Source organism: Ursus arctos, unplaced genomic scaffold (assembly GCF_023065955.2).
Source record: "Ursus arctos isolate Adak ecotype North America unplaced genomic scaffold, UrsArc2.0 scaffold_37, whole genome shotgun sequence".
Classification (NCBI taxonomy): Eukaryota; Metazoa; Chordata; class Mammalia; order Carnivora; family Ursidae; genus Ursus; species Ursus arctos.
In genome coordinates, this window is record NW_026623053.1 from 3866260 (window position 1) to 3882353 (window position 16094).

The 16094-nt window shown below is 55.4% G+C and overlaps 2 protein-coding genes across 6 annotated transcripts; one reads left to right on the forward strand and one right to left on the reverse strand.

Annotated features, from left to right (window-relative positions):
* Positions 1-8: 8 nt before the first annotated feature.
* Positions 9-14277, reverse strand: ZNF219 (zinc finger protein 219). 5 transcript variants are annotated; one of them, XM_044380589.3, is made up of 5 exons: positions 14149-14277; positions 3402-3493; positions 1726-3133; positions 1296-1427; positions 9-1068 (listed from the first exon to the last, which is right to left on the reverse strand). In XM_044380589.3, the coding sequence occupies exons 2-5, from the start codon at positions 3405-3407 to the stop codon at positions 467-469; spliced, it is 2148 nt and encodes a 715-aa protein (XP_044236524.2). In that variant the 5' UTR covers positions 3408-3493; positions 14149-14277; the 3' UTR covers positions 9-466. The 5 variants fall into 5 exon arrangements, with proteins under 5 accessions (XP_044236524.2, XP_044236525.2, XP_026345769.2 ...); XM_044380590.3 differs by lacking the exon at positions 14149-14277 and adding an exon at positions 8684-8726; XM_026489984.4 differs by lacking the exon at positions 14149-14277 and adding an exon at positions 8189-8250.
* TMEM253 (transmembrane protein 253) lies at positions 10597-14749 on the forward strand. Its single transcript, XM_026489954.4, has 7 exons — positions 10597-10818; positions 10936-11079; positions 11425-11535; positions 11629-11685; positions 11996-12106; positions 12218-12364; positions 12736-14749. The coding sequence occupies exons 2-7, from the start codon at positions 10972-10974 to the stop codon at positions 12814-12816; spliced, it is 615 nt and encodes a 204-aa protein (XP_026345739.2). The 5' UTR covers positions 10597-10818; positions 10936-10971; the 3' UTR covers positions 12817-14749.
* Positions 14750-16094: the final 1345 nt, after the last annotated feature.

The following is a 16094-nucleotide window of genomic DNA, read 5'->3' on the forward strand; positions in this document are numbered from 1 at the left end:
CAGCGCCCTGTGCCTCAAGACACCTGTTTATTGGGGACACAACTCTGCGACAGGGATGACAGGAATCGTACCAAAAATAGCGACGTCTACAGGGCCCCTGAAGGGGCTAGAAGGGTACAGTGCCCCCCACCCCCACCCATTGTACAAAAATAAACTCTCACGCCTATGGACCAGCAAAGACTGGCAGAGCGGCCCCTCAACAGGGACACCGCCCTCTGCCAGCCCTGGGACCCCATTCTTTGATCCTCACCCCTGCCACTTCTAAGGCACTGTGACTCTCCCCTGGGCTGGGTGGGTAGCGCCCGCCCACCCTCCTACGCCCTCCACCCCCTCCACCTCTGGTCCGCCTGGGGCTGGGATATGGGTCCCACGCTGCCCCCTGCTGGCTGCTCTACCCAACTACCTCTAGCGCTCCCCCGCTCCCGCGGGGTGAGCTCACTAAGCTAACCGCCCCTAAGAGGGCTCCCTACCGTTCTTGTCCCCCCAGCCCCGCCTCTCCTGATCTCGACAGCCCGGGGCCCTCCTCCCCTTCCTGCGGAGGACTGGGAGGGGTCTCTCCGGATTGTGCAGGGGCGTAGGGCGGGGACGCGTCGGCCTGGGGCGGCCTGCGGCCCCGAGCCCTGCGGCTGTGGTGCACTTGCAGGTGCAAGGCCATGAGCTCAGGGGCTCCAGTGGCGAAGGGGCAGAAGAGGCATCGGTGGAGGGCACCCCCCGGCCCAGCCTCGCCTCCCGGCCCCGCCCGCAGGGACAGGTCCAGGGGTTCGGCCTCACCGCCTCGCCCGTTGCGCAGGGTCCTCCCGGGACTGGCGGGCTTCCGACGGGACCCCGGCGCCGCGCTCGTAGGAGGCCGGGGGTTCGCCGCGCCCTCCACCCAGGTCGCAGTCTGCGGAGCCGGCTTGGCTCCCGACTGCTGTGCCGAACCTCGCTGGGAAGGGGGCGGCGGCTCCGGGGGTGGTCCGGGGCCTGCCCCGCTCCTTTGCTCTCGGTGGTGGCGCTGCAGGTGATACTTGAGCGAGCCGGATTGGGTGCCCGCGTAGTCGCAGTGCGGACACTTGTAGGGGCGCTCGCCTGCAGAAAGGGGTGCGATCGAATCACAGAGGCACGATCACCGCCCCCACCCCCCTTTCGCTCCGTACAGGCCCCTGTAGACCAGAAAAACACACTGCCACCCCCACCCCTTCTCATTTAACAGAGCATAATTCCCCCAACCATCTCAACTGGCCAATCTGAAGGCTGCTCTCACCGCTCTTCCCGCCCCCCAGTTGCCTCCCCACCCCAGAGGCTGCCCCCCTCACCTGTGTGCACTCGCAGGTGCACTTTAAGGTGGTGCGCTGAGCGGAAAGATTTTCCACAGAAGGGGCAATCCTTTCCTGTGGCTCCCCGGCCCCCTTCAGGCCGGGTCCCTCCAACCAACAGCCCATTCTCTTCTGCAATACGCACATTAAGGGAAGTCAGAAAGGCCCTTTGCCCTAACCCTATCAGGGCCATGCGTCCCACACCCACCCCTTCGGATGCCTTCCCCTCGGGGCCCCAGAAGGAAACAGTGTGTTTGAGGGAACCTGAGGGGTTGGATTTGTGGTGAGTTGAAAAGTGGCCCCCAGGACTGAAAAAAGTCGAGAATTAAGAGACAGGTCCTTTTTAAAGAGAAGAGGACAAGAGGGCAGTGGTGGAATCAGAGTGGGCCCAGGATGTGGAAACCTTGGAGGGAAAAGACCCCTTACATACCCTGCGTGGCGGTGGACCTTGCCTGGGTCCCCGCAGCGGGCGCAGAGTGCCCTGGTCCCTCGCCTGGGCGCGGGTGCAGTGAAGCCAGAGGGCCCAACGCCCTGCTCCGGGCCCAGGTCTCCTCCTCCGCCTCCACCACCTCCTCTTCCTCCTCTGGCTCCTCGGCGCGATGCCGGCGAGCCCGGGCTGGAAGAGCGGAGGGCAGTGGGCGGAAGCTTCCGAAGCTGCGGCCAGCCCCAGGCTCGGCGCCCTCACCATTGGGCCGGGCCTCGCCAGCTCGGAGGCTCAGGTAGCCCAGAAGGCTCGGAGGCTCACGGCGCTCGGCGGGAGTGGGAGCCGGGGCCAAGAGGAGCGCGGGGCCCAGAGGCTCATAGGCCAGCAGGCCCAGGTCAGGAGGCTGGGGAGCCCGGGCAGCCCCGGAACCAGGCCCCGGGGCACGCAGCGGGCCCAGCTTGCTGGCGTGCACCTTCATGTGGTTCTTAAGGAACCAGGGCTCCTTGAAGCAGCGGCCACACACGGGACACGCATGATCGAAGGAGGCCTTGTGCTTGCGCATGTGGCCCTTCAGAAACCAGGACTGCGTAAAGCTCTGGCCACACACTTGACAGCGGAACTCCGGGGGCGCGGGGGGCTCCTCGGGAGCTGCAGGAGCGGGGGCGGGGACTGCCTCACGTTCGGGCTCCGGCTCACACTCCGGGACTGATCTGGGTTCAGGTTGGGGTGGAGGCTGAGGCTGGGGTGCAGCCGAGGTGGCCGCCAGGGGGCGCTCAGGAGCTCCGTGGGCCGTCAGGCTGTGATGCAGCAGCTCCTCCTCCTGGCTGGAGCCAAAACTGCACAGGCCGCACTTCCAGGGCCTGTGCAGGATGTGCAGGTGGCGTTCGCGCTCCGCCGCGGTACGAAACTTGCCTTTGCAGAAGGGGCAACGGAAGGCGGCCGACGAAGGAGCCTGGGACCGAGCCAGGCCCTCAGTGGCAGGGGTGGACTGCATGCCCCCTGAGCTTCGGGCTCTCCCCAGCCGAGCCTCGCGCAGTAGCGCGCGCTCCTCCAGCTCCAGCAAAAGGCGTGCGGCAGGGCTACGCGGGCGCTCGGGCTGGTGCGTGCGCAGGTGCGAGCGCAGCAGGGCCCGCTGCGCTGCGCGGTGGCCGCAGTGCGGGCACTGGAAGGCCTGGGCGCCTGGATGCGCCCGCAGGTGCAAAGCCAGGATAGAGTTGAAGCGGAAGCGCTTCCCGCATACAGGGCAGGGGAAGCGCCTTTCGCCTGCGCGACTCTCCGACCAGCCCACTGCTCCCATCCCTGGAGACCCAGCGCTCACGCCTGGCCCGTTGGAGTAGCGCTGCAGATCCAGTTCGCCGTCGAAGGCAGGCGGCGAGGGCGCTAAGTGGCCGCCCGGAGCGCGGGGACGTGAGCCCTGTGGAGAAAGACCTGAGTAGAGCAAGGGGTGGAGAAGGGACAGCTGTGGGGAAAGCAAGGGCGTGAAAGGCCAGAAGAACTCGAGGGAGGGTGGGTGGGGCCTGAATCAGGAACACCGAGTGCCCTTCCCACTCACCTTGGGGGAAGTGGGATATGAATGGGAACTGAGCTGGTGGGGCCACAGACATAACTTCTAAGAGAGGTAGGGAGGGGAAGGAGTATAGGTGTAAGTACTTGCAGGTTCAGCCCAGAGCTTCTTCACTCACCTCCATGGACCCCCTTCACATTCTTTGGTTCTGGGGAGTGCAGGGAAGAGGAGGAGGAAAAGCTGCTAGTGAAGGCAACAGGTGCTGAAGAGCTAAAGCAAGAGAGACAGGTTTGGAGGGAAAGATGAGCCCTGGTTTTCAGCAGTAGAACGAGGCACCCCCAACCCCATACTCTTAGCACCCCTTACTCCTGCAATCTATCCCTTCGTTCCCCTTCCTTGCACCCTGAAGCAGGAGGGGGCTGCTGTCTTCAAAATTTGTACTCCTTGATTTGCCCAGCCCACAGGTTCCCTGGTAACCCAGATGTCTTCCCTCAGATTATTCATTTTAAATGCTTAGTCCAAAACCACCACTAACATCACCACCATCACCGCCACCACCATCATCACCAACACAACCACCCCCTGGTGGTAGAAACCATCACAGTATACCCTTCTCTCATTTAAGTCAGGCTATGCAGCTTGATGAGCAAACAGGGTGGGCCTGCCATGCTCCCCATTTATCCAAGTGAGACCAGTTGCCCTAACTGACCGGCCAGCCAAACATCCTTCCACACTCCACAGTCCTTCCTTCTGCCCTTATCCTGTCTTTCTGTCTTTTCCCCCTCGTTCTCCCTCCCTCCGCCTGGATTCCTGATCCATTCATTTCCATTCATTACAGAGACTCATTCATGCATGGGAGAGAAACACCTCCCAGCAGCAGAGAGTCTGGAGACAGACAGAGGGGGAGGGGCATGAAGGGGGAGAGAGCCAGAGGGAGAGGGAATGAAGAGAGAGTTGGGGGAGGAGTGGAAGTTAAGGGGCGCTGCTGGCCTGGGGAAGGGGTTAAAAACTGCCAATACCGGATAGGATTCATCCCCGTGTTTCAAACCTTGGAGCCTGCAGTTTGATGGGGCATCTCAGCCCCTTTGTCCAGGGCTGTTCCGAGGCAGGCTTTCCTCCTCTCTGCAGGGGAGAGGCTCCCTCACACAAGAGGAGGATTACACTGGCTCTGAGCTCAAGAGGCTGGAGTGAGGGACGGGGGGCGGGGCTGGGCCATCTGCACAGATAGGGGCTCAGCACATGCTCCGAGCAGGAAAGGGTTAAAATTCTCCAGGCTGAAATTCCCTGGGCCTGGGATGTGCAGACCTCCAGTTCTGAGGAAGGAGAAGAGCACTGAGAAGATTGGGGTTGGGGGGGGGGGCTCTCCTGATTCTAAGCTGCAGAGGTTAGTATTAGGACTTAGAAGCAACCCCAGAATTAACATTCATGGAAATAGGCCCGGGAGGACGAGCAGAAGTCAGCCAGCCTACCTTCCTGCTTACATATAGAATTGTATCTGGTCGAGGCTAGATGAATGTGGGCCTAACCTATTTTTTTGCCTGAGATAGAAAGAATATTTGAGATATAAAGAACTTCCTTACAATAGGCATTGTGAAACCGAAATGGGTTACTGAGAAAGAAAAGGACTCAAGCATTACTTTGCTTAAGAATCTTTAACAGAAGAGAACTGGGCCAGGAGTCAGCCCTGCTGCTTATCAGCAAAGAGAAAAGGCTCTGGAGGTCCAAGGCTTCTTTAATTTTTGACATTTAATGAATGTGAATGTGATAAGACTCCATGAAGGGACAGGTACCTGTTACATGTGAAATCTGGGTTAAGGGAATTTTATTAACAGGAGATTGATTGACAAAGTGTCCTCATCTGAGGGTCACTAAACGACCTGCACCACCACGTTTAATATTTGTATTTCTGTAGCTCCAAATTAGGGTATCCACCGTCATCTTCTGGATCCTCCAAACAAACCCCTTTCCTGAGACCAAGAGCCCAGCGAGGCTCCGTGAGTAGCGTCATGAAAGGTGAATTAAAGAGTAGGACTGAGAAGTGCATGGCTATTGTGGGCCCAGGCTATTAACAGCCCTGCAACCTTCAGTAAATCACTTAACCTCCCAGTTTACTCATCTGTAAAATAAGGAGGTTGGACTAATTTATATTGATGGTCCCTTCCAGCTCAAAAATTTGTGGTTCTGAGTCACAGGACTCTTCTGGACCCCAGAGAGATGTTAAAAACAAATGGTCATCCCTTCAGTACCATGGAGAGTGCAGTGGGCTACCAGAGGAGACACTTTGGCCACCTCGGTACCATAGAAAGAGCTAGGAAGTGCTAGAGGGGCCACATTGGCCATTTTAGCACCACAGAAAAAGCACTGAGAAAAGCTAGAGGATTTTACAAAATTCCGATCTGGGAACCATTGGGGGTGGGGGGAACAGTGGTACCAGAGGGATTATTTTGGCCTTTTAGATGTCACTGAAAATAGATAAATGTAATAGAAAATAGATGTAACTAGAAGAATTTTAATTAGCTATAAGGAGTGTCCTGACAGTTACAGTTTGTACATCCTGGAATGAGTTACTGAGGCATCGTATTTGGGTCCATCACATTCTGTTGCTCTCCTGGGGATTCCCGGAACATCCTGGTGTACAGCCAATCTGGTATATTCAGAGGAAGCAGATGGTGGGGGAGGAGGGGGGAGGCTGGGAATACTGCATGGTCATAGCTGACTAACCTATGGGCACGTATTCTGATTCTGAGAACATTCTAGGGCCCTTAAAACTGCCTGTAGGACAGCAAGCAAAATATCTCATGGGAGGCTGACCTCGTATATGAAGCAAGCAGAGTAGGAACAGGGCACAGCTTCCTCCGCCACAACAAAACAAAAACAGAAAGACCTACTTTGCACATAGCATTTTCCAGGATGGAAAAAAGTGATATACAAGAAGGCCTAAATTGAAGCTGAATTCCCAAGCAGGGAGAGTTTCCCTAGAGGGTAGCCTCAAATCAACAAAACCCACTTAGACACCTTCCTAGACCCAGTCAAGACCTCCTGAATCATCTCCACACCAAAGGAGGCCCCAGGCACCTGATCCCATGAGTGTTTTGTTTTATTTTGTTTTGTTTTGCTTTCAATAGGAGAGAGCACGGACAGCGTCCAAGATCTATGAACTGGCTTGGAACCCACAGCATCCATGTATTGCCTGTGGGCAATAATCACAGAGTTTCCTATAGTTAGGCCCTAAACACCATCCACGAGACTTGGCCAGACGGTAGTACTGACCTACTTTCCACCCCCACTGGGAATCAGGGGTTATCTGGCCCTTATTTGGGTTCTATAGGGATACAGAGCCAGGGATAGGAATCGGAAGTCGTTCCAAAGCAACAGGCCAGTTATTTTTATGTGCTAGGAAAGCTGGTGGGGAAGGGGATGTGGATCATCAAGCCTTACTGCGTTAGGGAGGGCTGGAAAGGTTGGTGAGAAGACTAAGAAACAAGGACAGGTACACAGAAGCATCTGCTGACTGAAGGACCTCAAAGATTGTCCCTCAAATCTGTGGTTCAAAAGTTTTTAGGGTCAAAGTGTAAGGGGCAAGGATTCAGGACTTCTGTGGTATAGTTGTGACTAAACATCTGTCATTGGTCATTTCTAATACTTGATGTTCTTCCCTCTGTTGAGAACCCCACACCTCCGAAGTCCGTTACCAATTACGATTAACACTGCACAAGACGAGGTAAGAAAGAAAGGGGGCTTCTTAGGTGGTCTAGAGGCAAGACCTCTTTTATCACAAACACATGCCAGTAGCTCACTTTTATGGTCTCCCCTCCATGGGCCTCTGAACCTCACTGCTCAGAGAGTTCCTCTAAACTGACTCCACATCACAGCATGCCCATCTTTTACAGAGTTCTTGGTAAAGCCTCCTTCCCTCCATCCTCACTGTCCTGATTTGGGGGCATGGCACCTCAGTCACGGACTTCAAATGTGCAGCAGGAGACAAGAGGAAGGTACACCTGCTGACCTACAGCCACCCCACCACAGTGAATCTTATTCCACAGGCATGTCCCAACTTGACCCCTCTTCTGAAAGTTCTAGAGGACCTTGATTTGGGGGAGGGGGCACGGAGCCAGCCCTAAGTCCCCTTAACTGGAGCTGACCCTAGAAAGGTCAGAGTCTTAGCACCCGTATGAGCCTCAGTCCTCAGATTAGGGGGTGGGGGGCGGGCAGGAGATCCTCTGGGAAAATCTCCCTCCCAGAAGTAGGTTGGCAAGTAGGGCAGGACCTGTGATCCTGCACAAGAGATTCTTCCAGCAGCACCCCAGTCCCCTCCCGGGGAAGATAAGCTAGAAGGATGATGGGGGGCAGGGTTGGGAGACTGGGAGGCCAGGGCTCAGCTACCCCGGCCGGGAGAACAAAAGCTGAGTTGCAGCCGCCTCCGCCGCTGCCGCCGGCCGAGCTCTTTGTGACACTTTGTTTGGGACGCAGAGAGGGAAGCACCCCCCATCCTCTCCCCTCCCCCACCCCCGCTCCGGGAGAGTTTGGGTCCCTTCCCCCTCTTCCATCAGCCCTACCTGAGCCGGGGGGCGCTCATCCACTCTGGCTCCCGGCTCGGCCGCCCGGCACCCCCAGGCCCCTCGCGCCCTGCCTTCGGGCCCCTACAAAGACGTCCGCGCCCCCCCCCCCCGCTGGCCTTTCCCCTTTGGTGTCCGCTTTCCCGGCTCCCCCACCTGGCCCCCCCCTCCCTCGAGGCCCCCCAGCTCTCTCGGCTTCCGAGGCCGCCGCCCCCACCCCGCCCCCCCAGGAGCTCTGGGCGAAGTTTGCTTGGGGCCGAGCCGGCGCCCCTCCCCCGCCCCCGCCCCCTGCACCTGCTCCGAGCCGGGCGCGCGGAGCGGGCCCCCCCTCCGGGTGGGGGGGAGGGGGCCGGGGGCGGGGGCCGGGTGGCGGAGGGGGGGGCCGGGAGTGGGGGGAGCGGCTACTCACGAGCCCCGGGCGGGCGGCGGCGGAGCGGGCGGCGGCGGCGGCGGCGGGCGGCGGGCCGGCGGCGCGGGCGTCAGCGTTACGTGGGGCCGGGGGAGATGCGCCGGGCCCCGGCCCCCCCGCCCCCGGCCCGGCCCCCGCCCCCTCCCCGGTCCCCCGCCCCCGGCCCTGGCCCGCATTGTGTGCGGCGGGAGGCGGCCCGGCCATTAGCATGCGGGGGGCGGCGCGGCGGGGCTGGGAGCCGCGCGGGAGCGGGAGCGGGGCTCTGGCTCCGGGGACAGGGAGCTGGGGACCCCGGGAGCCGCGAGAGGCGGCCGCCAGGGGCGGGGTACGGGCAGTTTGGAGACGGGGGGCGCTGTCGGAGGGAGGGAGGGAGTGAGCGGGGGTGGGACGCACAGACGATTCCAACAGGAGACTGGAAGAGATTTTGAAAGGTCATCTCGTCCTTCCCCCAGCCTCCAAGCCGGACTGCCCCTCCCACCCTAAACCCGGACATACCAGGGAAGGAGTTGGCTCTGCCGCTCTTTCTGCCCCAACATGCACAGACTCGGGAAGTTCTTCCTGGGGTTTTATCTCAAAGCCTCTCCCTTACAATTTCTGTCTCTCTTTTTGGGGAGGAGGAGGAGGGGCGATTATAGAGATAGTTAATGTCTGCCGTACAAGAAACATTATTAAAGTTACTCTTCGGTCCTTTCTGTTCTTGATAAACAAATCCTGCTCCTTCCTCTCAAATTCTCTTTTCCATTCCTGAAGTCACTTTAATGGCTCTTCAATACAACAAATATTTACTGATTGTCTACCAAGTACCAGGCACTATGCTTAGCACTGTGGAGGATGAGCAGATGAGGGGCTTGTAGTTCCCTTCCATGAGCAGATTGTAATCTAGACAGGGGCTACAAACTTGTAAGTAGTATACTCAGATTTAATCAATATTGACGGAATGCCTGCTCACATATTTAATAATATAGAAGCCTTACAATAACCCTGAAATATAATCAGTCTGCATTTACGGGTAAGGAAAATGAAGCTAAGAGTCTCTTTCCACTGGCCTACCAGGTCAGGGATCCTCAGAGCAAGCCTAACATTTCACATTCCGTCAGGCCACTGCCACCAAATAAAATTAATGCACATGGGGATTGAGGTGGGAGTAGACACGCAACTTCCCCAGATGCCTTTAAATGTGATTCCCACTCCCCAGGAAAGAAGAGTGGACACAATGCTCCCCTGAGTGTTGGCCCAGCACTAGGCAGGACAGAAGTGTCTTACAAAGGACCACTTGGCTCCCGGGACCCTGTCTGTCAGTACTAACTCCCAGGAGTCTTCTGGCTCAGTCTTCCTCTACCATCAGTAATAATAATAAATATAATAGTCACTAACAATTATTGAGCACTTAAGTGCTAGGTGCCAGGCTGAGCTTGCTCATTGCATTTTCTCTTTTAATACTCAGGGCAACCCCTTGAGTACTGTATTGAGATCTGTATTATTAACTTCCCTTTATAGATAAGGAAACAGAGAGATTAAGTAACTTGCCCAAGGTCACCCCGGTAGATCTGGGCTATGAACATACGTCTGGTTTTCTCCAGATCTCGGGCTCTGCACCTTTCCTATTTTTGATCCATAGAGTATATATATTCAGGTCCAGCTGGTTCTGCTTCTTGCTGTAGAAACAAATGGCCCCAGCTCAGCTTCTGAATAAGCCTTTAGTATATGGGCATCAGGCACAGCAGTGTGACCTCATCGCACCACCGATGGTTATTAAGTGCCCACCATGAGTCAACAACCCCTCATAGTCAAATTATTAGCCCCCTTTTTATCACTCAGTTTGAACAAACTGAGGTTCAAAAAGGTAGAATAATGTATCCAAGGTCACACAGCTGGGAAAGTGACAGAGCTGAGATTCTAGTCCAGGTCAGTGTGACTGCAAGGCGACCTGTATCTCTCAAAAATATTCTTTGGTGCAGTAGTGTCCTTCCCAAGACTGACCATTTGCGGACTATTTTCTATACATGTCTAGCTGCAAATTAACACTCTAACATTAAAAATTCCCCACTGTAAATAGGGATCCCCATCTACTTAGTGCCCGATCCAGAGTAAATCCTTCAAGAAAGGAAGAAGAGAGGAGAAACTGTCCAGAAAGTGAGAGACAGGAAGCCAGGAGAATTAAACCTTGCCTGGTCTTGAGACAACACTGCAAATGGTAATGACAGGGGACCAATCCAGACAGTAATATGGGATTTCCCTAGGGAACAGCAGGTAATTTGAGGAGGAAGCAAAAAAAGGAGAAAGATTAGATGGAAATGGGGGGAAACTGGGGCCTAGGGTGGTAGTGCCCATTGGGATGAGGTGAGCAATCAGAAGAGGACCCCAGATGGGCAGAGAAGGCAGCAACAGGAAAGAGGGACAGAGCAAGGCAGGGCTGGGCGTCTTATGGAATGAACTGAGCCTGGTGTCTGCCCAGGGCCACTCCCTGGATCCTTAGGCCCTCGTGGGGACCTTTGCCCCACCACACCTGGCCCTGACAGCCAGTCTCTGCCAGGACAAGTTTGTCGTCATCTGCTCTGAGCTACCAGACCCTGCCAGGAGCTCCAGGCCCGGCTGGGTCCCGTCCCTTTGGAGTAGCACCTTCAGACTCGGTAGGTCTGAGGCCGAGCCTCAACTCCCCGGATTTTGGAAGCGGGCAAAGGGACAGCTGAAAGAGATGTTGCCGCATGTCCTATCTCCTGATAGGTGCCATAACGCATTTCTCCCAGGCTAGGAAGCACCGAACTCCAGCAGTCAAGGGAGACATGGAGGAGAGAGCTGCTCAGCGGGAGCAGGAGAGACCCAGTCTTCGTCTGGAAAAGCTACAGCACTGGGCAAGAAACAGGCAGAGTGGGCACCTCTTGGTGCTGGCGGTGAGGCCAGGCTGCCCCACCCCAAGCTTCAGCATGTCCAATTGTACCCCAATTCGATTCTACCCGTGTTCAGGGAGCACCCGCCCCGTGCCTGAAACTGTGCTAGGCTCTGAGTGGGAGGAGGGTGGAAATGGCATAGAATAATGAAGCAAGACCCTTAATCCCCAATTAGCTTCCATTATGTGGGGAAAACACATAGGTAAGTAACCAAACTTGGACATGAGGCAGAAAAAAATAATACCCCATTCCTTCACTTGTCATTGGCTGACTACTTTCCACCAACACGCATTCCCCCCAATTGCTGATCCCCGGATCCCCCTCAACTACCCTGTGTCTGGCCTCCAGGTGAGCCAGCTGTGGCTGGCAGTGGCTGTGGTGCCCTTTGCTGTCTCCGTTGCCTGCCTGAACGCTGCTTGTCACATGGCCACAGCACTACCACTTGGGCCTGGAGCATTGGTAAGACCCACCACAAGGAAGGGTGGAAGCGAGGTCCCGGAGCCGCCTCCTCAACGGGGCCAGAGCTCAACACTTGCCTTTCTCGCCATTCAGGGTCTCCTCACTGGGACTGTCACCCTTGAGCTGCGCAGAGCACCCCGCCTCTGGAAGGTGAGAGGGGAAGAGAATGCAGCACTGTTCTCCCACACACCCCCCAACACACACACACACACACACACACACACACACACGCAAACCACTCAGCCCAGGAAGTGACTAAATGTTAACTAATCCTGTCAACTCTCTGCCCCTGACTGGCCTAAAAAACTGAGGAGGGAAAGCAAGAAATTAGAGGGCTCATGGCCCTCTTTGGAGGTGGAGGAACAGGAGCTGAGTTTTGTTCTGGGGCTAGGCTGCAGGTGGGGCTTGGGGTGGCAATGAGTCCCCTAGGCTGGGCAAGGCCGAGCTGGTTTACTGGCAGGTGCAGGCCATGATGATACTCAACATCTTCAGTCTGATCTTGGGCTTCATCGTGGTGGCGGTTGAAGTGATGAAGACAGCCTTGGGGCCTGCCCCAGCTGCCCCCTCCCAGGTATGGGTGAATAAAGGGGAAGGTGGGAGGATGAGGAGATGAAGAGGGAAAGGGGCAGGGGCAAACAGGAGCTGGGTTCCCTGGAGCCTCCTCAGCCCTGTCTACCTGCAGCTGGCTGGCTTGCTGGTGGTGGAGCTCAGCACTGAGGCCTTCACCCTAGGGGGAGTGCTGGTCTCTGCATACTCGCTATTCCTGCTGAGCTGGAGGAAGCCAGGATGCTGCAGGAGCCGGAGTCTGCACTACCAGGAGCTGCAGGAGGTATTCCGGGCATGGAGGAAAGTATGGAGCAGTTAGCTAGTGGCTGATTTTTTTACTGGCTATCGTGGTCAGTGGCACTTAAGAGAAAATAATGGGGTTAGTGGGGGTGGCGGGGGAGCAGGGGTCACAGCCAGAAACTGATTGGTTTTCTGGTTTTAGACATTTCTTCCGTAGTGGTGGGTAAGAGGGAACTGGGTATCTGAATGGCTGAGACTAGAAATGCGGGAGAGCATTAGGAAGCTGCCTAAATATTGGAAGAACTGCCAAAATATTGGAAGAAAAAATGCAAGAAACGGAGAAGTTGTTTCTGTCTGGGATTCCTCCTTTCTCACCCTTACAGTTTGCTCCCCTCACAACTATCTGGCTTTTAGGGTCTCTCTGAGTTGGAGGAAGTTGCCGCTTTGGAGAACGGTCCCACGGTGGCTAGCACAGCAAATGCAACGAATGAGTGAGCTGGCAAGGGGAGGCCGACAAGTGCTGCTCCACTAACCCGGCAGGAGCGTTCTCCAGACCCTCCTGCCCCCACTCCACAGAACTCAGAAGCTGGATGGAGTCCTCTGAGACCTACATGAAGTCCGGGGGAGTGCCTTCCGTTTCCATCCAGACGAGCCCCCTGCTCTTCCGTTTCCCGCTAGGGGAAGCTATACCTAAACCGAGTCTTCCCTCACCTCACTACCCTGAAAAGCTGCCCTCCCGCAGGACATCCTTAAACCAACTTTCAGCTGTACCCACTTCCTCCCTTCCATCCTTCCCCTCCCTAGCCATCGCCTCCCCATACAGCTTCACATCTGCCTCATCTCACTTATTTCTCTTCTCTCCACCTTTCACAATCCCATCCACTCCAAGCCCGGGGTCCCGTACAAGCCCATCCTCGGAAATCAATTCACGGGTGCTTTAGTTTCTCCCTTCGATCCAGTTCCTTTCTACGCTAGCGAAGACTACAAGTCCCGGGATGCCCCGCTGCCCCGTGGCCTGATGGGAAATAAAGAGCCTTGCCTCCGGGATGGGGGCGCTGTGCATCTGCTGAGTGACGCGAGGCGCTGGAAGTCGGGGCCTAGCCGAGAGTTTCCTCGGACGCGACCACTGGCCCCGCGTGCGGGGAGGCGCCAGGCGGGTTATCCCGCGCGGGGGCGCCGCCGCCCCACCCACGGCAACTGGGAGCTGACTGTGGGTCCACAGGCCTCCCTCTGGCAGCGTCGCGGACGGGCAGGGTTTGGGGGCCGGCCCTCGGGAGAGCTGGGTTTCCCAAATGCTGTTGCCGCGCCCCCTCCCACAGAGCCGAAATCCAAAGTCCTGAGACTTGGAGCGCGCGCGAGAAAGAGGTTGGAGATGATGAGTCAGAAGCCCGGGGCCCTTCTTGTCCCCCTCCCTCGGGGCCCAGGTGCCGGACGAGGACAGGCTCGCTGGGCAGGCAGGTGGATGGGGCAGGAAGAGGAAGGGACGCGGCGACCCGAGCTAAGACTTTCCCGCCTCTTGCGAGCACGCCGGTGTAACGAGCCCGCGTTGCCGCCACCCTTTCTCTCCAAGGCGGGAGCGGGACTGCGCAAGCTCAGCCTCTCGGCTGCCCCGCCGACCTTTGATCCCGGTTGCCGTCTGGTCCTGAAGCTGTGGTTGGGCTCAACCCCCACTGTTGATGACCTTTGCACGTGTGCAAAGATGACAAGCTCGAGTGGGCTTGAGAAAATCCCAGGAAAACTGGGAGACCCAGTAGCACCAGCCGGGCAGCTTACTAGCCGCTAGAGAAACTAGAAATTGACCACAGCTGGAGTACTAAGAGAACTCACCCCAAATTCACATAGTGCCCAGGATGGGTGTGCGCTTCACACTCATTTTTGTTCCCACTTGAGAAGGCTTCTTTCCCTAGAGAATGCTGCTTCTCCGGACTTAGCCAAGCCCAGGCATCAGTGAGGAAAGAGCGCAGCCTGGCTGCCTTGCCCTGACATTGCAGTGGTGCCAGCGGCAGAGCTCCTGTTTGTGACACCTTGGGAGTGGTAATGGTCGCCCTATGACAAGGTTGTGTGAGTACTAGTGGGTGGAGACAGTTCTGGAATTAGGCTCTTGAATGGAGAAAACAAGATCTGGGCCTCCCCCTTCTCCTCCCTATCTAACTGCCGGAATAATGCAGAGCTTATGTGTGCAAGACTCAGAAAATAATTTTCTTCAAAGTGAGAAGATGGTGGTGGTGGTGGGGGCGCCTGGGTGGCTCAGTCGTTAAGCGTCTGTCTTCGGCTCAGGGCGTATCCCGGCGTTCTGGGATGGAGCCCCACATCAGGCTTCTCCATTGGGAGCCTGCTTCTTCCTCTCCCACTCCCCCTGACTGTGTTCCCTCTCTTGCTGGCTGTTTCTCTCTCTATCAAATAAATAAATAAAATCTTTAAAAATGAAGAAGAAGATGGTGGTGGATGAGGAAATGGGGCTAAAAAAATCACCAATTCACTCTGTCTTCTAGATAGAATCAACAGCTTTTAGTGATATGATCAGAAATCTAGGAATTGCATTTCTAGTTCTTGGAGAAGTTCAGTGACCCTACGAATGAACCTTATCAGTCAGGTTAGGTTAGGCTATGCTTTGGTAACAATGCCCAAATCTTTTTTTTTTTTTTTTCTCCTTAAGTAAGTTCTGTGACCCACATGGGGATGGAATTCACAATTCTGAGATTAAGAGTCACATGCTCTACCTACTAAGCCAGCCAGGCCCCCAACAATGCCCAAATCTTAATGACTTTAAACCACAAAGGTTGGGCTCACAGTACATGTCTAGAGTAGTCTGGCAGTGGGCTCTGCTCATTATAAGTTATTCAGGAACCCAAGCGGATGGAGCTCCACCATTTTGAGATCCTGTCTAAATCACCATGAGGCTTAGAGTCCCCACCCCCCATCCCTGTGTGAAGTAAGCATGAATTGTTCATGAGCTCTTAAATGCTTCTGCCTCAACAGGACACATAGCATTTTCATTGGCCAAAGCAAGTCATATAGCCACATACAACTTCAAGACAGCTAGAAGGGCAATCTTTTCAAATGCCTAGAAGAAGGGAAACAGAAATATTAAAAGAAAAAATGTTAATTATTTGTGGTGATTCTTGAAAAGTTTAGCAGTTGGAACTAATCTTTTCCGGCAGTTATACCCATATCTACCTCTTCGGTTTTCCCTTAACCATTAAATGCAGTTGTTAATAGAAACTTTTCCAGGGGCACCTGGGGTGGCTCAGTCTGTTGGGGCATGCTTTTGGCTCAGGCCGCGATCCCAGAGTCCTGGGATTGAGCCTCGCATCAGGCTCCCTGCTCAATGGGGAGTCTGCTTCTCCCTCTCCCTCTGCCCCTCCCCCTGCTCGTGTGCACGTGTGTGTGTGTGTGCTCTCTCTCACTCTCTCTCAAATAAAATCTTGAAAGAAAGAAAGAAAGAAAGAAAGAAAGAAAGAAAGAAAAGGAAAGAAAAAGAAAGAAAGAAAGAAAGAGAAAGAAAAAGAAAAAAACTTTTCCCTAAAAAATAATAGGACTAGGAGTTGGGAAATTGGGATTCCAGTATTGTGTGTAGGTTTGGGCAAGTCAACCTCCCTGAAGTACATTTTGCTTACATGGAGATTATAATCATAGTATTTATCTTCTCTACCTTACTGGAGTACTAAGGCTAACATAAAATCACACATGGGAAAATACTTTGAAACTATAAGGCACTTCAGCGGTTGAAAATAAATTCCCTACAGAGATGAGGAGTAGTGTAAATGAATGAA